At 37.4% G+C, this 26,200-nt stretch overlaps 5 protein-coding genes across 7 annotated transcripts; 2 read left to right on the top strand and 3 right to left on the bottom strand.

Moving 5' to 3' along the window:
* Positions 1-9,611: 9,611 nt before the first annotated feature.
* On the bottom strand, positions 9,612-11,655 carry LOC138189644 (arylalkylamine N-acetyltransferase 1). Its single transcript, XM_069131729.1, has 3 exons — positions 11,521-11,655; positions 10,146-10,648; positions 9,612-9,828 (listed from the first exon to the last, which is right to left on the bottom strand). Exons 1-3 carry the CDS (start codon positions 11,653-11,655, stop codon positions 9,612-9,614), a joined length of 855 nt encoding a protein of 284 aa, XP_068987830.1.
* LOC138189642 (uncharacterized) lies at positions 10,642-19,870 on the top strand. Of its 3 annotated transcripts, XM_069131727.1 has the most exons (4): positions 12,437-13,041; positions 13,612-13,815; positions 17,728-18,472; positions 18,872-19,867. In XM_069131727.1, the coding sequence occupies exons 3-4, from the start codon at positions 17,758-17,760 to the stop codon at positions 19,351-19,353; spliced, it is 1,197 nt and encodes a 398-aa protein (XP_068987828.1). In that variant the 5' UTR covers positions 12,437-13,041; positions 13,612-13,815; positions 17,728-17,757; the 3' UTR covers positions 19,354-19,867. The 3 variants fall into 3 exon arrangements, with proteins under 3 accessions (XP_068987827.1, XP_068987828.1, XP_068987826.1); XM_069131726.1 differs by lacking the exons at positions 12,437-13,041; positions 13,612-13,815 and adding an exon at positions 10,642-11,372 and having other exon boundaries at positions 18,872-19,870; XM_069131725.1 differs by lacking the exons at positions 12,437-13,041; positions 13,612-13,815 and having other exon boundaries at positions 16,916-18,472.
* LOC138189643 (uncharacterized) lies at positions 14,472-15,435 on the bottom strand. The gene has a single exon (XM_069131728.1). The coding sequence runs from the start codon at positions 15,433-15,435 to the stop codon at positions 14,515-14,517; it is 921 nt and encodes a 306-aa protein (XP_068987829.1). The 3' UTR covers positions 14,472-14,514.
* A 355-nt stretch (positions 19,871-20,225) lies between the features above and the next one.
* On the bottom strand, positions 20,226-21,782 carry LOC138189645 (sarcoplasmic reticulum histidine-rich calcium-binding protein-like). Its single transcript, XM_069131730.1, has one exon. The coding sequence runs from the start codon at positions 20,985-20,987 to the stop codon at positions 20,244-20,246; it is 744 nt and encodes a 247-aa protein (XP_068987831.1). The 5' UTR covers positions 20,988-21,782; the 3' UTR covers positions 20,226-20,243.
* Positions 21,783-22,553: 771 nt separating this feature from the next.
* On the top strand, positions 22,554-23,927 carry LOC138189731 (sarcoplasmic reticulum histidine-rich calcium-binding protein). Its single transcript, XM_069131863.1, has one exon. It carries the CDS (start codon positions 23,067-23,069, stop codon positions 23,925-23,927), a length of 861 nt encoding a protein of 286 aa, XP_068987964.1. The 5' UTR covers positions 22,554-23,066.
* The last annotated feature ends 2,273 nt before the right edge of the window (positions 23,928-26,200 follow it).

Below are 26,200 nucleotides of genomic sequence, written 5' to 3' on the forward strand. Positions count from 1 at the left end.
ACTTGGAAATGCTATTGAATCGCTGCTCGTAAGTTGAGACCCTCAGGTCTCGGACATCATGCCCCTGAAGTTATACAACCTGTTCGGGACAATTGTAAGCCAGACGGTGCACCTATTTCATCAGTATCAAACTGTAAGACTGGCCACCATTCACCCTTAGGACTATGAATTCCGTGTTTAGCGAGATGTGAGAAATAGTTCATGGGACCTCTAGCCCACCATGACTATTTAGTTATTCTGTTACAGAGCATCTATAAATTGAAAGAAATTCACAGTTGAATAGATTTAGAGCCGGACACTCGGATTATTTACGTGTGCGAAACTTCCAACTCATTGACAACGAATTTTTAGAAGAGTTAATTATACGACCAGCAATTGCGGAATAAAATATTGAAACGATATTCGCCGTGACCTCCGAGATTCGAGACGATAGGTAGACACCAGTTGTGAGAACTGACAATAAGACAGTGAATGGAAGATACCAGCTTAGAGTCTCGCTTTCATTTAAAGACGTAGCGTCTCAAGTTTCTTTTTTAATGTGATCCACTGATCTACAGCTTTGCAACTGTCGCTGTGGATACGTTGCGTTCCATTTCAGTTTCCGTTTTTTACTACTCCACTCGAGGATCATAAGCCGCGGCGCGTCGATTCAAATACGTGAAAAGCAAAAGCATACGTGTAGATACGTGACAAGAATGTTTCTGGGTCAGCGGGTTGAAGAAAGATGTCATGTTGCGTACGCACGAGTCAAAAAGAAAATCGACAACGTGCAAGCTAGATTTTTTAACATTTCAAGTATTTAAAGTTTTTCCATGAAGCGACAGTCGTGTTTCTATTTATTTTCGGTGGCAATTGTAATGTTTTCCTTTGTTCATAATTTTACTGATACAAGCGTGGGTGTTGCCATTATTACTATTACTGCTACTATTATTATATGAGATTTTATCTCTCCAAAAACTTATACAGAAATTACTCTATCGATTCCATCGAAATCTTATGAATTCAATGTCAAGCTACTTTATCTACCGTTGGAAGTCAAGAGGTAGCATAGTCAGAGGAAATCTGCGCAAAGACGCTAATAACAGAGCGCGTAAATAACGCGATTTACGGTGGTCGGCCGACGCGCAACATACGTCGCATACCGTCGTAACATAAGCCGGGACAGAGCATAGTCACCAGGTCGGCAGATATATACACGTCACAATTGCACGAGCAACACATGTATTCCGTGAACTGACGCAGGTATGCGTCCCGGTGCGATGGCAAAGGACTCGCCTAATTGTTGCTAGTAGCGTTCGTAGAATACAGCCGGTTCAGTAGCTTCGTTTTGCTGTGTGCGATTCGCTGCCAGCTTCCGTATGGACGCACGTGTTCTGTCGTATATATTAGCCAGACCGTACGTTCCTTGGCGAGAATATACGTGTTAATGGATCCTTGCACGCTGAGTTAGGTTCATCTGGCAGATAGACATGCACGTTGCTAGCAACAGAGCTCTAATTACCGAGACTGCTCCGCAACACATTGGCTCGCGAGCGACAACGATATGACTTTCCAAAGCAAACGCCGGCTTCAACTTCTCCAATTGGTTGGTCATAATGCTTGTTCAATTTGTAGCGATAGTCAAGTTAACTTGGTCGAAGGTTAGGCTGTTATGTACGTTCTCATCGTTGATGAGTTATGCTACTGTTGCTAGATAGCCGGCGATGTTTAGCCCGAATTGATGTTGATACGGAAATTACACATATGGGACGTACATGGAACAGTTTGGGTATTTGAAATAAATCGTTCTTTGAAACTAATTATTTACAGGACTTGATTTTTGTCGTGATATATGGTCATTTTTATATTGTATATAATTTATTATTGATTCGATATGGACAAAGGTCGTTGGGTCATATATATTTAAGAATTAAATAGATTCACCATATAGCATACGTATTCGAGATTTAAACGAGTACAAATTCCTTTTAATTCACTTTGTTATTTTAGCCATACATTTTCAGCTATTTTTAAATACTAAAGTATCTGTGTATGTTATAAAAGATATATAACGATCGATCTCATTAAATAATTAATTTCATAATATTGAAACATAGGTAATAAATAGTAATAGTAAACTTAGGTAGTTAATAGTTTAGTAAATCTAATGCTTCTTGTTACAGAGAAAATTTTCACCTGTCACGGGCGTCTTAGTAGAAAGCATTTAGCAGATGTTAGTTTTGCAATTCACATTTATCTCTGAACACATTAAAGTCAACTGCAGTTACAGATTCAGGACAATTAGTTGTGTCTCGATCGAGTTTAGCACAGGACACGAATGCTATATAAATTTAGCTGTTAGTAACATGAAGTATAATGTCTACAATACAGTCAAATTATCTCTTAAACTCTAAATTTATTCTGAAAATAAAATCACAGTTACATCATCAATTCTCATTCATGCGCCCATCAACGTCAATTACGAAACACCGCGCGTCATCGGTAAAATCGTTCAACAAAGCGAACAGCATCCGGCAAAGAAACATTAACTTCGATAAAACCATTTCGCGAGTAATGACGGCGTATTCAGCTCGAACGCGTGTTAATGCGTGAGAATTCCATTCGGAGGTGCCTTAATTCGACGACGCCTTTGTCATCGGCAACAACGATTCTGCTTGAAACAATTTCAAGCGAGGATTTCACCCTAGACGTAACTACGACGACGACGTCTGCACGCATGGCCACGACTGGCGGTACAAGAGGATGGCGATCTCTCGACGAACTATTTCAATTCGCCGAACAATTCCCGATATTAGTGGAATTATGGGCACTAGACGCGCGTATTCCTCGAAATACACGACAAGCCGCTACACAGGTAGTTAGAATTATGCAGATTAAGCTGGTTCGCTTGGCGTGTCCAAGTGTACGGAAGCTCCTCGACAAATGTCACGCTGGGTATGTTCTTCGATACTCGAGGAGAGGCGTAGAATCCTACTCACAGTGATATCCCTTTCCGTGTTGAGAATCCGTCCTGTATTCATTGGAATTTAACTGTTAGAGGAAAATGAGACTGGAGGATTGATAGAGTGGATATGACAGAAATTGGGAAAGCGTAAAAGAAGTTTAAGTAACTTTTATTTTTGGCTGGGTAATAAAGTTTTGTCAAGTCGAATATCATTTCTATATTATCAATATATTTGTCAATCAATCCCATATTACCAAAATTCTTTCTACATTTCGTTTTTCTCGTATCGTTGATTACGTGTATCTTTGGCTTCTATAAAGCTTGATCGATGTATCAACTACGTTTCAAAGACGTACAGCTTGTGTTCATTTTCCATTACGTCGAATTAAAATTCACCCATTTAATCATGCGAAAAATGCAAATGCGCTTGTCACGTTTTATAACGTTAAATATTGCGGCAACTTACGATTTTCAATTTTGTAATTCCAACTTTAATTCTAATTTTAACTCAAGAATTCCAGGAACCTAACGGTTTACAGTTTTTCTATCTTCTGAAATCAACTAGAATCAAATCTACTCGACGATAAATAGAATTTCCACCGTTCGATTATTCTCACAGATCCCAGCGCAGCCAACAAGGGGCCATCGTATTCATCAAGATTGGATGCCGATAAAACTTTAAATACCGCCATCGACATTAGCGCGGGGCCGATCAACCTGATTCCCCATCGCCTTCTTGCCTTCGTGCCTAAAGTCGAGCGGAAGGGGAATCTTACGACGTGGTCGTAACTCAAACAGCCGGCCTCTATTTCTACGCAGAAGTAAGATCGACGTCGGCCGTAAGTATACCATCCAAGATAGATTAGGATTCGAGTCGTGGCGACTGTTCGTTCTGGAGTCCTCCTCTCAAAAACGATCCCGTGCCGATCTCAAAGCCGTAATGATTAATGGAGTTAGGGCGGTGCGCGCAGTTCCGTAATACCGTGGCAACTATCGAGTCGGAATTACAGTTGAGAAACTTCGAGGTGAGTTAGGGGACCGACGTCGTCTCGGTCGGGGATCTACCCTGTCTCCTTGGCTCCGCAGCTATCCGACCACGTTCCAAACTCGATTTGATTTTGATTCGACATACACTGGAAACGCATTTAATGCATGCGCTTACGTGCCAAGTATGCGTGTATCGACTAAGAATGAACATCGCTCCGTGGATCATGCAAGCGCCGGTTTGAACATCTTCGGGGCTGGTTAGCATTTAGAGCGACTCACTACGTCTCTCTACGTCGGCGTATGTTCTCCAACTTATTAATGTTAAAGAGTGGATATAATATTTTGACGTACTGTGAAGAGCACACGAGTAGATAAACCCTTGTTACGATTATATTCTTATCATCCAGATCACGATATGTTCCAATTTGAATAAGATCCTAGATACCGACGTATGCAGGAATAATCGAGTCGGCGTGGAATCGTACATTTTTATAAAAATGAAGTTTGTGTATGAAATAAAATTTATGCGCGAAATAAAAGTTCCTTCAATGCTGATACAAATCGTCAGTCTTCCTTGATAAAGAATACGACACATTGTCTCACATTTTCTTCTTTTTGATGTCTGCTTCTAATCTTCCAATGGAACGGTTCTCCTCTTACCATTTTGAATTTTTAAGGTTCCTGATTATCAGGCGAAACGGAAAGGGATTAAAGCGAATCTCGGTGCAAACGCGATTCGCCTGACCGAGCGAAGAGACGACACTCCCGAAAACCCTTCGGGACTGAATTAAATCGATAGAATTCGACACCGAGTTTCCGCTAGAAAAACCACACTTCTGTGACAGTTGAAAGCGCCCCATCGACGACACAACGATTTGTCGTCACTTTGAATTCCTCCGAAGCAATTTTCCCCCTGGGGTAATATCGAGCGGGCGGCAAAGAACGTTTGTCATCCTTCTGCATCGACGAGAGTCTACGTTAAACAGGAATCCACCATCGATTCTACGCCCCTCGTTAAGTGTCCCAGGTAACGGGTGCGCATTGCGCTGTTCCTTTTTATGCCGGTCATTGTTCCAGTGATTTCAAACGCGGAAATGTAGCGATGAAATTTTACGTAATTTTCAGACGTATGTCATATTGAATGGAATATGGCGTGGTAATATTAAGAATGGAGAAGTCTCACGATTATCGTTTTATGATTGATTTTTTATACGACCAATAAAATTTTAACAATTTCTTCTTTTTCGTGTAACATGTGTAATTGCGTAATCGTTCTAGCGCATTGAAAAAGGAATAGTAAGAGGTAAATAATAAATTTTTGGTAGAGCATATGAAAAAGAACTAAGTAAAATTTCGTACATAATATTTGGTCGGATATTATATCCAGTATTTTCGATTTTTTATTAACTCCTCGTATCATTCTCTCACTGTACCTATCAATATTTTTGCCTGATGTACCTTTTAATCGAAGTTACCTGCACATGCTTCGAGTGGTCTATATTTATGTAACGTTTTTTATATTTATATTCATAGAGTATCCTAGCCAAGCTTAACTAGAAAAAAAAAACACGGAACTCTTCATACATATTTAAATATATACATAGTACAATCAAAAAGCAAAGAATATATAAACCAATTTTCGCAATTTATAAAATATAGCCAATGATATTGTATAGAGGAAATCTTTAAAATTTCTTCCAAACTTTTTCCGCCATTTCTATCATTTTCTGAATCTGTAAATGTGAATGATCAAATGAAAAGAGGTTGTTCAATGCAAGTGCGTTACGTCAGTCCCTGACATTCATGGAGTGGCCCTGTAAGAGATTGAAATATGAGAAATTCTGTGATTTCAGGTTAAATATGTCTTATGCGAAATGAATTGCAGCTAATGAAAGTATTAATACCTTTAATATACGATCTTTTCATGGCAGACATAGCGTGAAGTCTACCTACGAAAGGAAGGAAGCATGTGAAGTATTCTTAATATTAAATTTTAATTGCGAGAAGAGCCAAGAAAAATGTTTCAAGTACAGAATGAAAGGAATTTAGAATGGAGGGTGTACATGATTATTTAATTTCATATAGAGGAATTTCAGGTACACTTCAAATTAGTTGCTCAAATTTGATATTTTTAATCAGAGTTCTATGCTATTTTACCTCCAAATGTTTCCACTGTGCTCTGCTAAACAATTAACTGATTTCTACATAGACCACGACATCCTCTTGTATTACAACATAGAGTATAGATTACGATCTCATTACGGTCGATATAGGATATGTGTATTGAATTAAAGCAAATGTAATTGTATTTTCACGGACGATTAAGTTCTGAACCTACATCCAAATTAATCCAATCCCTAATAATACTTAATCACTTTGACAAAACGTAAAACCCGCTATAATTCGGAAACTCGAAGTCAACGTTAAAACATACGCTATTCTAAACCATTTTATTATCTTTATCGCGAAATTGACTTGTAAATTGTCTTTGCTCGTTGCAGAAGCTCTTTCTGTTCGTTCAACCGATAAACGTCAAATGTAACAAAGGTCGTATCGATGAAAAGAATTTCATTGCATCCGCGAAAAAAAAGGAGAAATGGCTGATATTTTACAGCGGAGCAAAATGGCGGGTACGCTAATTTCTCGTCACACGACTCGATTTTATAGGTCATAAAAAGGCGCGTATAATTCGAACGAATGACACGTCTTCTGATAAAAGTTGATATACAGTAGTTGCTTAATCCTCGCTGAACGAAGGCTGAATATCATTGTTGTTACGAGGCTAGAATATTTTATTTTATAGTCTTAATGTTTGCGTAAACAATTTCTACTTTAATTACGATAAAACAACTCAAAAGATTCTTTGCCCGTACGTGATAATTTTTATTTAAAAAAAATATAATCGTCAATATAGTTTCATAGAGTAATAATATGTTAATAATACGCCACCGTGCGTAAATGATCGTAGTATCGTAATCGTAGTGGACAAAAGGCCTAAGAGATATCGAGTGAACTATAAACAATGTCGCGAGAGCCGAGGCGCCGTCGGGCCCATCAATGTGTCGTGGGTCCTTCGATTGAATAGTTTCGTAGAAAAGGCCTACGTGACCCTGTTATAGAACACGTGCGTGGTGGGCCTAAGAAAAGGCAAAGGGATGCTAGAACAGTCAGTGTCAGTGGAGAAGAGAGTGTGAATCGAGAAGTCAGAGAGTGTGAGTTGCGTTGTCAGGATAGTGTTGCTAGCGTTGTCGAGAGAGTGTGGTCCGCGTGAGAGAGAGAAAGAGAGAGAGAGAGAGTGCGTTGGATCCGTGGTAACGAGAGTTGCAAATTAACTATTGAGTTGTCTAAATTATAGTGCGTTATTGTGATTAGTTCACGTTAAACAACCATCGTTCTTCTGTTTAATCGACATCTGTACAATCCATTTATTGTAAATAAATCAATAATATTTATTCCCGATACTACATAATGAAAAATAGAAATAACATTTTCTTTAGTACAATTAGTTGAATCTATAAGCAATTTACCTATTTACAGTGGAACGTGTCTGACATAACACGGTTCGATGCTCATTCTACTTAAAGTCGCGTCAGTATGCGTTGAACTGTTTCTTTGGTTAGTATAATTTTACTTCTGTATTAATTATAACGTGTATAATGTTTAATGTTCTTTATATTATTTGAAAATTTTAATTACTTAAGAAAAATATGTGTTCGACACTGCCGTTCATAAGTGTTTGTACACTTTGATCGATCTGTAGTAATTGTATGTGAATTTTAACAGTGTTCAGATTAATAATGTACGCTAGAGGTTCAGAAACTTTTAAGCAGTAATATAGTCTCACTTGAGAAAAACTTCTTTATCTTCGCTAAGTTCGTACTTTCTCGTGTTCCTTTGTAGAACGTTTCGTTTAATTCTTCTTATGTTCCTTTTGCACCAGGGCAAAAGCGCCTTTCCGTTTAAACCGCTCGACAAACAGAGCTTCCGGTTACATATTGGCTTAACATCCGACCGGATGCTTGTGCGGGACTTAATACTTTACGTATCGTATGTCTGCATGATATTTCGTCGTTGTTTATTATGGAAAGTCGTGTTTTTTGTGTATATAAGCGACTGCGAAAGCAGATGTACCTGTTACATGGACTTTGCTTTTTGCTTGTAGCAAAAGATACCTTCCGTTTATTGTGAATAATTTTTTTTTATATAACATATCTTCCACAAGCACGAAAACCATTTTATATTTTTTAGATGAGATCGAAGAATCGTGTATATGTAATTTATAGTTTGTAGAATACGTGGAACGATATGAAAGGAGTGGAACAAAAGAATAGACAACCAAATTCAATTTTTACTTCGATGAATTTTGTATGTTTCTTAGAGAAATTCATGATTTCCTATGATTTTTGTACATTCTTGTATTTTACGAAGCTCTTCAAGAATTTATCTTACGTTCTCTTATAAAATACATTGATTTTCTCCGATTTTTACAACCGTATCGTGAAATATCCGAACAAGAGTTTCCCACCATCACGGAATTAAGCAGGACAATGAATAAGGCCAATTGTGATCTATGCAAATATAAATACCATATAATTTATTCTTAACAGAAATGAAAGGATAAAATTCTAACGATTTGACATATAAAGTTTCTGTGATTTCCAAATTAAGAAATTATAATGTCGAAAATATTAGCAATTAAATTAGACGGGTTAACAGATTAAATCGTATTCATAGATCGATCGTGATACTTCGTAGATTTCACTTTGCGCAACTCATTTATGATTCTACATAATCGATTTCCATCGATTGAATGTCTATCTCATAAAACGACCACGATCGCATGGTTAAATCATAGCGGCGGCTAGTGTTTGCAGACGCCGCATCCGAATTCCGGCAATAACTGAGCCGGTAATGGACGATCGGGCGTCTGTCTGAAATTGTTTTACAAATGAGTCAACTGAGCCGGCAATAGATCAATTCGGTCGGCAATTTGCCGGCCACTTTCAAACCTGTCGACAGTAAAAATACACGGAACGCGATTTATGTGTCGCGGATCGGTTTCATTCCGCGGGCGGAACCTCGTTACAACAACGAATCGCCACGTTCGACGACTATTATTTCTCTCCTGCGGTCGTGACAGACGCGTTCAATTGACGTCCCGCAATGTCGAGCTTTCATTCCGCGAATCGAACTTAGCAACCGAATTCGCCTCAACTGGAAACTGTCTACGATTCTGTACGGTATTTGTAATTCCATCGTTCACAAAAGTTGCGCTTCGGAACCCGGCTTCGTGTCGAGACGGGGCTTACAAGTCAAATATCGAGAATTTCATTTAAATGTTACCACCGCTTTATTCTCTTCGATTGGCAAACTTTCGCACGACCTATAGCACCGGAGCCGTCGAACTCTGCGTATTCGTGGAGACTAAAGCGAGAATGAATATCTTTTCTCTAATTATATTTATAAATTCCGAAGACGAGAAGTCAAGACCCCAAACAATCAGTCCTTTATACTTTCTGCAAACTTAAGAGATTTGTCAAGAAAGAAACGTTATTGAACCTAAAATAATCCAAAGAACGTAGCAGAATTAGAAATAAAAAGGCCGAGGATCGATTATCATCTTCGATGAATATTAACAATTTTAATAATTGACAAACGCAAGAATGTAAGAACGTTTATTTTACTTTTCTGGGAACGGAGCAGATGTTGTTGTTTTACAATCCTTGTAAGGAAGGCAGTAGGTTTTACAATATCGTAAACGATCAACGAAGACGCGACACGTAGTATGTGGTTCCTTAACATGGTTGAAGATGACTTTACCGTTTTTCACATATTGATCGAATGGTATATCCCAGATCATTGGCCATCCAAAACCTTGGGCTATCTTTGCACAATAACTGTGTCGAAAAGAATTTCATTAGATCGTTGATGGACTTATACATTTAAGAAAAGAATGCAACTTCTTATCCTTAGTACATAAAAAAACGAGAGTTATTTTCTGTCTAAGATAGTTGCCGATGTAGTGCTCGAGTTATTTTATTTTAATACAGTTGGAATGAAAGTTTCGTATCTTTTATTGATTTCCTATAAGACAACGAATATCGCAAAATACTTTCTTTTTATGGCTGACGAGCTAAATTTTAACCGATCGATTTCCAGATAGTTTTCAACACTTTTACATTCTTACGTCGTTACGAAAGTTTTTGTGTATTACCTGCTATTGCAATCTAGTCTGAACAATCGGTAGCCACAGTCGCGTGCCAAGTGCCAGCTTTCCTGGATCAATCTTCTGGCGATTCCTAAACCTTGATACTCACAACTTACTGCTAAACTGCATTGTTCAAAGATAAGTCTTACGGGAAAACGTTCCCAAACTCTAGGTGCTTCGAGTACGAAAGCGAAAAATTCGATAAGATCGCGAAGAGGTCCGTCCTCGCAGCATCTTGCCAATTTGCATAACATTTTCAGTTCGTTATGGTCCGTTATACAATTTAGGGCAGCACCAATTATACAATTCTCTCGATTCTCAGCGATGATCGAGTATCCGGCCTTTACTTGTTCTAGCATCATACGTCTCCAAATAGGCGGGGCCTCTGTACCTCCAAGACCAATGTTGATGACTACCGGTTCGTGTTTGTAGTATGCTTCGCACATAAAATCTGCTACGTTCTCGTAATCGGGAGGTAGAGCTAAACGAGTCGTGAAAAATGGTTTATCCTGAAAATCCATTGATTAATTTGTAAGTACACAGGAATTTTCAAAGATATAAGTGGGGGTTTTCTGTAAATGTTCGAATTTTTTGTTGGATTTTTAGCATAAAATGGTTGTCTGTTTGAAGAGTTTCATTAAATAGTATAATATTTATTGAGTAATATGTTAAATTACACATGTTATGATTTATTGATTTAACTGTTATCGGGGATGTTGTTTTAGTAAATTCATAATTCATGCGTAATATCTTGAATAAAATATTACAGTTGAATTTTGATTATTTGAACGAATCGTCACTCATGCGAATGTAGCAATAATTATTTCATATTATGAAGAAACGTGTTATAATTTATATGGTCACTACTGTAGATAAGTTAAAGAGGAGATAGAAAAATCGACAAAATTAACGAATTGTGTATTGTAAATAAAATATATACTATAAAGTGTGAAATTACGACATATAGAATTTGTAATTAATTTTTAGGTTAGAATAATAAGTATACGCATATAAAAATTAGCCCTAATTTCTACGATATGTAACATCGTGATGTAAGTTGAAACATAATATAGAGAATATTATGTCAAGAAAACAGACATATTCCAGTAAAATTAAATGTGCAGAAACGTATATTGGATTTGTGAACGACATTAATTTCATATTAGAAGCTTTAAAATTGTACGTGTGTATAAGAAGATCGAAGCGATGAATATTTTCTTCAACGAAATACAGGTAAGTTATACATACACAAGTAATTTGTACAATGCTTTTTAATTATTAAAGTAAATGTAAATGTCGACGATGTAGTTGTACTTCTATATAGGTTATATACGTAACCATTACAGATTAAATCTACAACTATAGTAAAAAGTGCACTTACGTTGCATTTTATTTTCAAATTTTTTGCCGTACAATGAAAAGTTGCTCTCTTGCTTCCAATTCGACAGTATTTCGAAACATGTTTGAGGCATTTGCGGATGGAACTACTATACATTTTCAAGAGCGACGCAGCCATTTCATTTCGTTCAGTGCTCCTTTCCGATAAAATAACATTTTCCTTCGATCGCTATGTTACATTTTTTAAATTACATCTAGCTTACTTGCAATCGATTGAAACGCGCATATACGCGCAGGATTTACTTCCTCTTACGTATAATATTGTATCTCGATTCGCTTAATCGTTCGATGTTTCAAACGTCGGCCAAAAAATCTATGTACGTATGTACGTATATTTCGGTTAACGAGATTACGAGACAAACTCACGCCAAAGATAAATTAACGTCATAATAAAATATTATCTCATAAATTAAATCGATAACCGTGAAGTCAACGACTTGTTTGATCGTCGTCGAAATAAACAGCAAACACGAATTATCCAGGTGGCGCTCAAAAACACTCGACATCATTATCCCCGAATATGATTTTTTAAATCTTGCTCCTTCGACGTATATGGTGTTTACCATTAGTGATCAAGCGGATTAATTTTTTCGCTTTTCTAATTCGATACGATGTCGAGGTTATCGTGTCGCTGAATTATTATTATATGTATAAGAAATTATTAATCGTGTTACGTTTCGTTGCGGAAATTGCTCGTATATATGCAACTTCACACACTTGTGAATGACAGTGTACGAGCTTCGCGATACATGTGACGCGCGAATTACGTAAATGTACGAGAAACCGAAGACCCGCGAGCTGCGTTAGATTTTGAAAGAGCAGTAAAACGATAACTCACACACGGCTCTATTCATTCATGACCGTTGTACGAAATGATATGGCAGCCTGCAGACCAGCTGATTTATGTATTACTCGCACCGCGTTTCACCGCCTCTGATATACAGTTATCTATACGCACCCGCGCTCACACGTACGCATACGTTACGTACATAGATTTATCTGGACATACACACGCATACATATACGTTCGTATAGTGGCGTATGCACACGCCACTTTTGTCTTGATGTGTTGCGTGTATATGTGTGCGTATACAAGATTGAGAGAATTCGTAACTCTACACTAGCACATCAAGATTTCTGCCGGTCTACAAACGCGTATGCACTTAGGTATCGTAGAGACAAGTGTATAGCTACGATATACATCCAGCGCGAATCATACGCTCACGCCTGAACGTATGTAAGATAGAGGAACGCAAAGGGGTAGCGAAATAGAGGTACAGAGATGGTTAAATGGGTCACCGGATACGGGCTTGTTTCACGTAAGTTACCTACATGTTTCTGATTTTATTAAAGGTGCAAATGGTTGCTTTAGGAATATTCTGCTTTCGTTACAAGGGGCAAATGTTTGGATTTGAATGAAATCCTTCCTGACTTCGACCGGTCTCTTTCCTCAGATAGAGAAGTTTGTGTTAGTCGTTTAACAGAATTATATTGTACGTATAAAGTAAGAGAAATTTTGTGTAGATATTTCTTTTAGAGTAACTAGGCAGTTTTTTTTATAAACTTCGCGTTTATTGGAAGATAAAAAAGAATCGTTATTTACATGCCTGATCTTTTGTTTCCATTTCACGTAGAAAATTCTTTTGAAACACTGAAAGCTCTTTTTTCGTTCGGAACAAAAGCAACTTTAAGACATAAAAAGTTCGAGCATAAAAATACATATTATGTAATATCCGTCAATAGACATGAAAATATGGTGGTTGTTATTATATCGCGATCTAAACCAAACGCGCTATAAATCTCCAAAAATAACACTTCCAAGAGAAGACAAACCTGCCTACTCAGTTTAGAAGCATTCACAGGTACACGAGGACTATCATATGTTCGAATAAAGATAATGAGACAATGCTATATGTATATATGTTTATTTATATATATGTGTACATATATCTATATATAAAAATAGACGTGCTTGCATCAATTATTCACTTTTATTCTCACTTCATCCGATACACCGAAAGATTACAATTTATCGGCGTAACAATGCCGAGCATTATTAATATCCATTAATCAGGGGCTTGCTGACACGTGAAACGAGGGGATCCCGTGCATCATATAAATAAAACCAGCGAAGAAAAAAGGAAACTGAACAATACGTTCCTGATGAAGTAGCGGCAAATGCGAGAGTGTATTTTGGATCTCCAAATTCGCCTGTCGAATCAGTGACACTCGAAATGAGAAATTCTGGATCGCTAGGAAGGTTGCTATTCTAGTTAAGGTGAAGAGAAATGGACGAAAATATATATTCCACAAATGTAAACGAATTTTCCTTCCATCTTAAAGCGAGTGTTTTTAAACGTGGAGTATCTTTCTTGTAAAAAATTTCCTTCAAGAATAAAGCGTTTTTAATTAAATATGAAACATAAAATCCAGAATGAAGAAGATGAAATAAAATACGTTCACCAACCGTGCATTAATAATTGTACAAATATATCAAATTAAAAGAAACATCTCACAACGTGAAATATTTTATAATATAATATAAAAGATATTCGTATATAACATATAGGTCCATCCTTAACATACAAAACGGGTAGCAATTTGTAAAAATTGAAGAAACTTCACAGTAATATCGATCTGCAAATTGCGTTGTAATTACCCAAATATATCGCAATACCTAAACAATTAATTAGCACATATAATACAATCTCTCTCAATTATCGACTTATCGCATTATAAATATCAATATGTTTGCGGGGTAAACTAACGCGTAATAAATTAAAGGCAGGCATATCCATAAAGCAGTAACGAATCACAACACATTTTCAATTTATTTTAACAAATAAGACCTACGCTCTTTCTGTACACGCAAATAGTTTCAGCTTCCGTGAAAAGCACACGCGCTTTCATTTGAGCCAAACCTCTCACCGACGTTTCTGTTTGCCTGCTTTGCGAATCCCTGGCAGTTTTTAAAGAATCAACCGTAACTACGCCGAGCCTTGTGACCTTTGGTTTCTCCACCAGCTTGGGAGTTCCCCGATATTTTCCGCTTACGAAGTTCTGATTCGTCGAAGCTGAAATCGTGAGCGTCACCCTTCTTGAATTTGCCTTCGATAGCAACGTATTTCTCTTTATATCTTCCATGTTCCTTCGAATGACCGCCATGATCATCATTATCATAAAAATCATGATTCTTCTTATACTCGTCTTTGTGATAAACGTTACGATAACCAGCTGCCTTGTGATCCACCTGACTGCTGTCTTTCTTTTTATGCTTGCCTCCTTTTTTACTTCCAATCTGTTCTGCCCTTTGACCTGAATCGTTTTCCCTATTCTCATGAACTTTCTTCTTTCCACCAGCTTCAATATATCGTGTCTTCTCTTTTTTCTTCAAACTATCACCTTTATATGCTTTCTCAAACGAAGAGGCCTTCTGATATCCCTTTTCACCAGTTACACTTGCAGATTCTTGGTTTTTAGACACTTGTTGATTACCGGCCTGTTCAATCTTCTTCAAAGATTCAATTTTGGGAACGGTTTGAGAAATTTGAGAGTCTGCGTGTTTCAGTTCCATGTGATCAACTCCGGGAGGCTTGACACCTGTGTAGTGAGCCGGCAGTATCTCTGCGTCTGGCTCCAAAGGCATTCGAAACATTCGGAAATTCTTATCCGCGCGTGGTTCTTTTATGGGGATCAACATCTTCTGAAAGCTCGTTCTATAGGATGGTTCGTCATCGCTTTCTTTGAAAGCTTGTTTCTTCTCAATACTTTTTGATTCGTATCTCTCCCAAACATCATGATGCAATTTATCAGCTTGCGTGATACTAATTATGATCGTCGAGTACACATGTATGCAGAACGCTGCATTAATAGTATGCCACTCTCTGAAGATTCTCATTTTCTTGGTGAAACGACCAAAATTTATTTTGGCTCTAAAACTTATTCGATTTCAATTTTGAATTTTGAATTTTGAATTTTGAATTTTGAATTTTGAATTTTGAATTTTGAATTTTGAATTTTGAATTTTGAATTTTGAATTTTGAATTTAAATTATATACATGTTAGCCTAATTTCAACATTCTAGTTGTTCTTCCAAAATTTGAGATTTCAATTTAAATTATATACATGTTGGACATCTGTCTGATAATAGTATTCTCGTTGTTCTGGGTCGTTTTGCTGGATGCTGTTCGGGACACGCCAGCTCACGGAAACACTTTCGTTTCTACTGTAATCGCGACGAAATCAGCCGAGCTCTTTTATATGTTATGCGGTCCGCTCGAGCGATCGACGCGATCGCCTCTCGCTCAGGATGGCTACAGAAGCTATGCATCGAAAAGAATAGGCTCTGTGGAAGTTTTGACGATTTTATGAAATTTTTCCGTGACCTCGGGCTTCTTTTGTTACAATCGAGCGTGCAAGGTCCTGTGCTTAATCTAGCGTTCGATGCTCCTTTAGAACTAGAGAGAAACTATGCCAGCCTTGGGTAGATAATAGGCGTGGTGGGATTAGAGAAACGATAGGTGTTTCGGCACTTTCCTTTGCGTCCTTTACATAAGAATTGCGGTTTCTTCTGTGAGAAAGTGTAGTGTCTTTGAGAACTTACCGAGTTTAATCTTGTAAACGGTCGAGTTTACACAACGGTAGATTTTAGGTTAGTGGGATGAAATGATTATTTGAAGAACTTTGTTAAATAGTAGGATGTTTAGTAATTAATAAGTAAGATTGTACACACGGTCGTTTATGGATTTGGACACTAAAGTAAATTAAATTTAAATTAAAGTAAATTAAATTTAAGTTACCTGTACTACTTTAAATATAAAAGTAATACTGTACTTCAAAATGACAAAATGATAGAAATAGAAAATAGTTTATACTGGAATAGAAGGATCAATAAAGTAAAGTATTAACTTTCATAGCAAATATCTAATACCACTACCAACTCTTTGTGTCAATTTGTAATACTGCGAGAATTTCATTGCATAACACCGATGTTTCTTATAATTCAACTTTTACGAGGTGTAAGCTTCCATTAGACTCATCGTGTTTTGCACATTGGTAAACTCGATTCTGCTGCGCTGTTAAAAATTGTTTTTTAAAATTCCTCGTCCGATCCTACGGAACCAATCAAGCAGCAACATCGAGCTGCAAATAATTGCCGCTCGAATCGCCTCTGGCTTCCTTTTCACGCTGTCGAACGTGTTCGCGAGTAATAGAACGTCACGCGAATGATCCTGCCAGTATCATAAAGTCGTCCATTTCAAATTACATCCAAATTTCAGAATTTCGCATTTACCATTCGGTTTCATGCTTGCACATGCTGCTTTTTTAAAGACAACAAATTGCGTAAATTTCTTATTGTCCATTTGGATATTATTTTACTTAAATTAAACTTAGTATAGCTTCGCAGATTCTTAAAAGTATCGCGTTACCCATCGCTAAATTAACAGTGTAAAATTTATCTACTACCCCTTTTGATTTCACAATTTTACTTCCAGCCCAGGCTAATCATGAAATTACAATTCTTATATTCTATTCGCAAATTTCTGTACGTTTCTACACGTTCCTAAATATCAACATTTCTGTATAAATCACTTATACTTTTCATACAATATAAATAGTATTTCATATATAGTGTTTCATACAAATAGTAACTTGAGAATAAAAAAGTTAAGGAGGAGTTAAGTATCTTGCAACATTAAAACCCGATAGAATCCTCGATGACGATGACCAAAGGTATCCCAAACGGGACAAGCGATCGGTCAATGGCCATGCCAGTGTCGTATCGATGCATTACGCAAATCACCCATGCTTCCCTAGAACGCACGGCGAACAGGCCGGGTAGCCGTCAATAACACGGTGTACTTGAATTATCGAGCTCGACCGTGGAATACTCTCGGTTCCACTCTACGATCCCTTATTCACCCAGCGAATCACGTGTATATATAAGGCGAAGTCGCCGATTCATAGACATACCAGTGTGTATTCCGGTTCACTGGCAATAACACTAACCATAGATCAATCAGGCGAACGTTTAATTTCTTAAAGCAACTCGCTCGTCGTACGTTACTCAACTAATATTGGTATTAGATTCTCTCGTTTAAATTTGCCGATTCTACCAATTCCTGTACATCTGCGTTACCATAAAATGTTATCCAGAGCACTAGTGTGCGTGTTTCTTCTAACTTGCCAGAGCGACGCTGCTCCAACGGCGAACGAGCGTATGACGTTGACGAAGATGATGGCGGAGGATCTCGACGGGACGGCCAGTGGCTACGTGTACAATCAGCAACAGGGTATTCCGGTTTACTACGTACAGTACAGCAATCACGGAAGTGGACGGTACTACCATGCACCGGACGTCGTGCAGTACGTTGCTACACCTGTTGCGCACAGTGTTCCTGAAACGACGCTTTTGCACCCCTATGTAAGCGCCGAGGATGTTCTGCGCTCCAACCACCAAGGAACTGTCAATTACGGTAACGAGCAATCGCTGGATCACTCAGTGGCCTCTACCAAGCCTTTGCTACGCGTCCCGTATTACGTTGATGGAAAGGTAGTCGAGAACGAGGGGAATGACAAAGAAGAAACACAGGAGAAGAGTGGCGACGAGGATCATGGTAACGAGGAAAGTATGGAGGATGATAGCGACGAGGAAGGAGGAGAGGAAGAGACTGATCATTGGGATGATATCGATGGACAGATTCACGATGGATATCACGGTGGATCGGTGAAAACGTTCGACCATGGTGATGGTTACGACCATGAGGCAATCGGTGGATCTAAAGGTGATGAAGGTTTTTTGGAGGAAGGAAAGGGAGAAAAACACGCGAATGAAGAGTATTCGAAGAAAGTGGTGAAGGGAGAAAAGGGATATAAGAAGGAGAAAGAGTTTAGTAAAGCGGAATCTGGTAGCGACGATAGTGGACACGAAGAAGGTTTGTTGTCTTTTGAAGGTTTGTTGTATATGATGATCATGCGAAATTATGTTCGTAGATATTATGATTCGATACTGTCAAATTACTGTCGATTACTGTCAAGTTCTTTCCTCTAATATCTGGACTTTCGTAATATATTCATTATTTTAATACGATTTTGGAGTAAAAATTTTTAGTTGTTTACCATAATAACTTACTTCCTTTAGATTTTTTAACAATGAGTATGCGATCTTTAAACATTATTCGACTGCTCGGTCGTTAATGGATTAAGAAGAAAAAATGAAATTTTAGTAGCAAGTGCAAATGCTTCTATTTGTAAATTGTAGTATACTTGATTCATAATTAATACCCTCGTAGTAAAGTGAATCTGCATTCGCATAATCGCTGTTAAATGTTCAGGATACCATAAGAACGAAGGTAAACACAAAAAGGGACACGTGGTCGAAGATGAAAAACATGGTTCCCGCAAGGAGGCAGAGAAAGGCAAAGAAGGAAGTAGTTACGGGCATTCGTCCTATCATAAGAAGGGGCAGAAAACTAATGGTTTCCACAATGTCTATCACAAGGACGAATACAAGAAGGAGACGGACTTTTACGACGATGATTATAAGAAGGGTGATTTCGAGGAGTACGAGGAATTCGACAAAGGTTACAAGACCGACGAGGGTGATTTTAAGAAAGGCGGACATCATTCTTCTGGACGTGATTATCAAGATCATGGAGAGAAAGGAAGTTACGATAAGGGACACTATGACAACCAGGATCAAGGTCAACAGGTCGAAGAAGGCGAAAAGTCGCATTATTCGAACCACGAGGATTATAATGTCGAAGAGGATTCAAAATCGGATAGAATACACAAGTTTCATAAAGGAGATGATTGATCGATATCGTATCATTTACTGTATCGGTGATATTATAAACCGTGTTGTTGTTTCGTTTATATCGTAAACTACGTTCCTTAATAATAATAAAAAAAAAAAAAAATAGAACATAGCTACTGTGATTCTTCCTAATGTTAATTTTTATGTCAAAATGTTTTTGTCTAGATATGTCTAAAAATGTCTAAAATATTTGGCACTTAACCACAAAAATAGATCAGGAATAATTTGAAATGCGGAATTTAAATCGTGTTACTGTTACTTAACTGTTACTTAATCGAATGATGTAATTGGAAAATGTAAATTTAGAAAGTGTTATTGACCTAATTTTTTAAGGGCTGTTAGTGTAGCGTAACGTGTCTGATGCAAAAACTTAAAGTATTGGGAAACTTACTACAAATCGATAGATTCGAATCTGTCAAATAGAACAGAAGTATTGCTAAACGAAAGTTTTGACATAACCGCTGAATCCTAGACTGTTTCACTCTGCTACCCAAATAAACGAAGATTTTTATAAATAAACTGATCGTATCTCAGTAGAGTTTGCGATAGAACAAAATTAATAATTATTTAGGAATTCTTTTAAATAGTTACCATAATTTAAAAAAGTAATTGATGTTAACTCAAGTAAATTACAATTGTAATAAACATCATAAAGGATTCAAGTATTTTAATGTTTACCCTATAATATAAATAGACGGTATTTTTCATAGAAACAAGATCACATGATCGCGATAGCTAACTCTACTTAAGCAACAAACAATTTTACAAGCAAGAAAATAGTTCATTTCAAACCAAATAACTTTCTTTTAGAAATTGTATTTATTTCGATCAGATACAAAGATCAACATAACACGATGTTCAACAAACATAACAATCAATAAGAATCATGCTTAATGCCCTTTCTTGAATCCCCACGACTTATGATCATCGTGTCCTCCTTTCTTGCCATGATGAGAGTGATGACTATGATGCTCATCGTGCCCACCTTCGCTCTTATGTCCTTTATCATCGTGATGATGGTGTCCCTTTTCATAATGTCCTTTCTTTCCATAATGATCCTCGTGATCTCCATGATCATGATGACCCTTTTTAAAGTGTCCACCCTTCTTGTGACCATGTTCGTGGTAATGACCACCATGATCTTCATGGTGTCCAGAATCATGGTGTTCATCGAAGAATTCTTTGTCCTTCTTAAATTCGTCTAATTTATGAACTTCGTGGTGTCCCTTCGTCTTGTGTCCTTTTCCGTAGTGACCTTCTTCGTGGAATTTGTGTCCTTTCTCTCCCTTTTCTCCTTTATGGTGTTCAGAATAATAACCATCGTCATGATGATGACTCTTCTTGTGGCCTTCACCCTCGTCGTAATGACCACTGTGATGATCTTTGTCATGATGTCCCTTTTCCCCTTTCTCCTGATGGTGAGACGACTTGTAGCCTTTCTCACCCTTATCACCGTGATTGCTGTGATGATCAGAATGATGCTCTCCACCACCACCCTCTTCGTGATGATGATGATGATGGGAGGCTGCCACAGCTAGATCATTGTCTTCCTTGTAGATCTCTCGCGCAACGATCGAGCTCAACTGACAGACGATACAAGCAAACAATAGACAAATCGCTAGACGAGACTTCATAGCGGTGCTGATCGGTCGGAATTCGATCGATACAATCGATACGTTCGACTCCGACGCTGCGCTCGGTATGATTAATCCGGCAACCACGCTCGGATTATATATCGAACGGGGAATAATCGATATTAAGGAAGCAGCGGTTCCGTCGCTGGCTCTTTACCGTGTTGCGAAAGTAACGTCTCCTTAACCCGTTCAGTTGGCAATTCATCGATTTCGATCGGATCGGCGCCGTCAAACGAGACCGTTATGCAACTAGATTGCTAGTCCAAACTGTTGGTAAGATATAGACACATGTAAACAATACTTTTCTCTCGTCTACGTTTTTTCTAAGTTATTATGCAGACAATGTGTTCTTTCGTAATGGTGGGCTGATTTTCGGTACTTTCTATTTTTTAATAAATTTGGATTTTTCACCATGATCTAGAATTTTAGCTGTATCAAAGAACTCTGTATTATGCATTTGTTTTTGTATTGGTGATTTTTCATTTTTACAATTACTCTTAGGGTGGTTAAAAAAAAAATTTTATTTCGGATTTAGTTGCGTACATGTAGATATGATATAAATATGACATAAATGTAATATAAGTATAAAATTTTAGATTTATCAATGCGAATATGTACGAGCACAAATGTTATTCAGCAATCGCAAAACGATCGTGTCGTCCTTTTACGGAATTCCTCGACACAGTTGATCTCTTCGTCCTGCGCAGAATGTAATAATTGTTATGTCGAAAGTGAAATATTTCCATTTCTTATGTTCATATTCAGCTCGCAAAAATTAATTGGTACCGATAGAAATCTGTGACAAGAATGAAAGAAGTTTAGGTACTAAACTTTCATTTCGAATAATGAGTATAATTAATTGAATAATTTCGTTGAAACAAACTTCAGTTACGAGAATATAATAGAATTATTCGTTCATTTGATATTCGATTTATTCGTTGATTCCTTTCAAAAAGCAATTTATTCGGTCCCTTTGTGAAAATTTTGATTTCGATTCGATTTTACGATCTATGTCCGATTGATTCGTACATCTTTTTATTTGTCAGTCGAAATAACTTTTGCCCAATACTGAATCGGGAACGAAAGCGAGAAACTATCGTTGCAGAAAGAAGTTCGGTGAACGGTGAAATATTTTCATATTACTCGACTGTTTTGTAATAAACGTTCTATCGTTATTCAGCCGTCTACAAATTGATTGACTTCTTATCGAGTGTCGCGTTAGCGATGCTTGATTTGTCCCTGTACTTTCCGTGTCTCGAGTAAATAACGTTAATTTATTTCACAGCTAATTACTCCGTAGATGAAGAAAAACGCTGACTGTTCCTAGCCGTTTGGAAAAAGCGTATTAATGCAATCAATGTTTGCTACTTAACGTCTCTATTCTACTCGGAAAAGTAATCTCTGTCAAGAATATATGAACAACAATACGAGACTTGGAAAGATATACGACAATGCTATAAACAAAATAATGACGAATGAATTTCAATAATTTGTTATTTATAGATAATTGTTTATGGCGTATTTCTTTACTTGCGACGTATAGTAGAGTCATTCATAATCTGCAATTTGCAGGAAAGTACAAATAAATTTCTTTCTTTGCTTAATTTTATTTCAATTTGATTTAAGTGTATAGCTTTTTCCGAAAAAAAGTTATTTAAATCTGATGTATATTGTGCGTATCTATGTTAAGAAATTTTCAAAAAAAATTCCAAGTATCGGTAGACTTACATTACGATATTTATCTAGATAATCTGATTATATATTTCAATTCGATAGCAACTTTAGACTTTATTACGAAAAATAGATTAAATAAAACAAAGAAGAACTGGAATAACCAGCGGACGAATAAACAAATATGGGATTGAAATCAAATAGCGAACGAATGAACAAATAAAATTTTATTCCCAATAAAAGTTTATTCGAACAACACTCAGCGGTGGTGTGTAGTACCAGAGAGCAACGATTCCACCGAACGAAAGCGGTTACGTATGAAACGCGACTATGACGGTAGGTATATAAGCTTTGCTTTAAAGCGATGTGATCAGTCGATAGCACTCGTTGGTCTACAAAGCAACCAACATGGCGAAGAGTTTATGGCCGTATCTCGGCTTAGCCGTGATCTGTACGTTTATCTCCTTATCCATGGCGAGGGAGCTGAGGAATAAAAGAGACCTCGAAATGTCAGCAAGCCACCATGGTCACCATCATGAGGAAGGCGGTGGTCACGACCATCATGGGCACCATCATGATGAACATGGTGAAAAGGGTGAAAAAGGGTACAAACATGAGCATCATCATGACAAAGGTGATCATGGCCATTATGGTAAGGATCACGATGAAGGTCATCACGAAGAACATGGTGGGCACAAAAAGGGACACCATGATGAGCACGAAGAGCACGGACACCACCATGAACATGGGGATGAGCACAAGGGTTCAAAATATGGACACAAAAAGGGTCACAAGAAAGGTGAGAAGACCCATGGTTATCATCACAAAGCCCATAAGGATGAATATCACAAAGAGCATAAATTCTATGATGACTACCACAAGGGAGGTCATCATGAGAAACATGGTGATCATTATGGACACCATGAGAGTAAAGATGGACATCACAAGAAGGGTGGTCATCATCATTCTGGACATCATGAGGACCATCATGGAAAGAAGGGTCACTTTGATAAGGGACATTACGACGATGATCATAAAGGTTACCATGGAAAACATGGACACGATGATCATTACTCGCATCACGAGGATTATGGGAAAAAGGAGGAGCACCATGGAGGAAAGAAACATGGATATTCGAGTGGCGGTGGCGGCGGTGGTGGCGGCGGCCATGGAGGTGGCGGTGGCGGTGGCGGCCATGGCGGTGGCGGCCATGGTGGCGGCGGTCATGGTGGCGGTGGCGGTGGCGGTGGACATGGTGGACACCATTAAAAGAAGCAGCAAATGCAATGAAATTTTCTTATATTTGTTGTCTCAATTGTTTTTTACTACATCGTTGATTAATTTTAGACATTGAAATGTGAATCGTCATGTTTTGTTTTAATAATAAAACCGTCCCTTAACGATTAAATTTTCTCCCTTTATTCTTTGGAATATATTCCTTCGTACCTTTTGCATAATTTTATGTCTTTAAGGTTCTGAATTTGTTTTCTATCTGAACAGATTATAAAAAAAGCGATTAATTAAAAAGAATTCAATAGTAGGAGTAAGTAAAAATAGCAGGACAACTGCTAAAAATACAACTGAATTTCGGGAAATAATTATTTTGCATTAGTCTATATCTCATGTAGAAAATTGATAAAAATTTTCGTTATATCGATTATCGTAAATTTTGTCACGAATTATTGATTTGTTCTCATAACTCAATCTCATTGAAACATGAACCTCGTATCTTTACAATCTCTCTCTACATATATACCAGGGAATGTAGAGATCAGCTGAGGAATCAATAGGTTTCCACGCGAACAGTTACAATGACTACGGATTCCACGTAATGCAATCACACTTCGACTGCAACAACTATGCTATAGGAAACAATGTAAAGCAATCTAGGTTCCAGAATTAATAGCAGACGGGATTGATCTAGATCCTTTTACAAATGGCGACAATATTAAATACCGATATCACGAATCAAAAATGTATATATAACGATTTCTTTAACAAACTGATTCCCTGACCTACTAAATCGAATTTCAAATTTTTTGATATTGTTATGATTAAAGAGATACATATACATCAGGACAAAATGCACTTTCTCTGTCTATTTCCACCCTTCTCTGCTTTCTTAATTTCTTCAAGGCGTACAGTATTTCAAAATAGCTGTTTGGCCAGAAAAAGTCATAATTTCGAGTATTTCCAGTTACTTATTCTCTTAGTTTCTTCTTAAGTTTCTAAATTCTTCAAGATTTTGAATTATACTAATATTATACTAATATTACCTACCATATATATATACAAATTATTTAAATGTGGTATGATAATATTTACACAGTAGTTAGTAATCTCTGCCATCTTGAAGAATGCTATTCATCGGTCGGTGTCTTTTCTCCTCGTAAAAGGTTGCAGTGAATTATTTTATAGCCATGGACGTCATAGACAAAGATGCATATTCTTAAGGATCTAGAAACTCGAAGAATTAAGTAACAGAAAATGGTCAAAATGGTCTTTTTCTCAAAAGCCGAGCAATCGTTTTAAAACACTGACGCCAGCTTAAACAATCTCTTAAACAATATAATATTATATATTTCTTATGTATCATTTATGTAATATCGAAAAAAGGGGGGTATACGCTTGGTCTATCATATATTTAAGTTCGAGTTTTCTCGGGATAGTATAAGCTGTAAGTTTAAGGTATAAACTACACCCAACAGATCCCATAAAGGATATAACCTAACAAACACAAAGATGGTATCCCGCTGGGAGTAGACACCCACATGATAATCAAACAGCCAAAAAATTTTACCAAAAGTCCAAATCGGACAAATTGTGAATGTAAACATCTAAATAAAAAAAAAAAGGGTATAAACTAAGAATCGTAAGAATGCTGGGGAAGAGAGAAGGAGAGTGTAAGTAAGAGTGTATGCCTTGGTCACGTCAAAGCTAAATGTGTAAAGGAGTGGGAGAAGGGTACGAGGGTTGAGGGTCAGCATTTTTTGACCTGGGAAGGCAGAAGTTGCGAGCGTAGTGTGAGAATAAGACGTACGAAGATATCGTAGTCAGTTTTTGCATTGGGTATTGCTTGTTAAAATAAAACTAAACTTCGCTTCAAATAGAACATCCTTTCTTGTCCTTACTCTAGACTATTTAAGATACTGCATTTATATAGGTATTAAGCAATGTGCCTACATCTGCTAGACTATTCGTACACTTTTTTGGGAACATGCACGAATTCTGTAAAACATAATGTAGCGTATCTGTACTAAACAGTAAATTAGGAACAGTCAGTGACTAAGTCATTATTTAATGCAACATATCGATATTTCGCAACCGAAATTATATAATTTCTCTCGTTACGGTCAGGTAGACAAACCGGATTACAAAACATTCGAATTCACACGGCAGTCCGTTAACTTCTGTAACACGTAGCAAATGTGTTTTCCAACATAGCATGGATCGGACATCAGGCAATGCTCTCTCCCTTCACGGAGGTCACGTTGGTTAAATTTTGCATGTTTTTCCTAACAGTGATTATACGGTACATTGAG

The sequence above is a fragment of the Bombus flavifrons genome, chromosome 2 (genome assembly GCF_040668555.2).
Source record: "Bombus flavifrons isolate JBK064 chromosome 2, iyBomFlav1_principal, whole genome shotgun sequence".
In the NCBI taxonomy this organism is placed as follows: Eukaryota; Metazoa; Arthropoda; class Insecta; order Hymenoptera; family Apidae; genus Bombus; species Bombus flavifrons.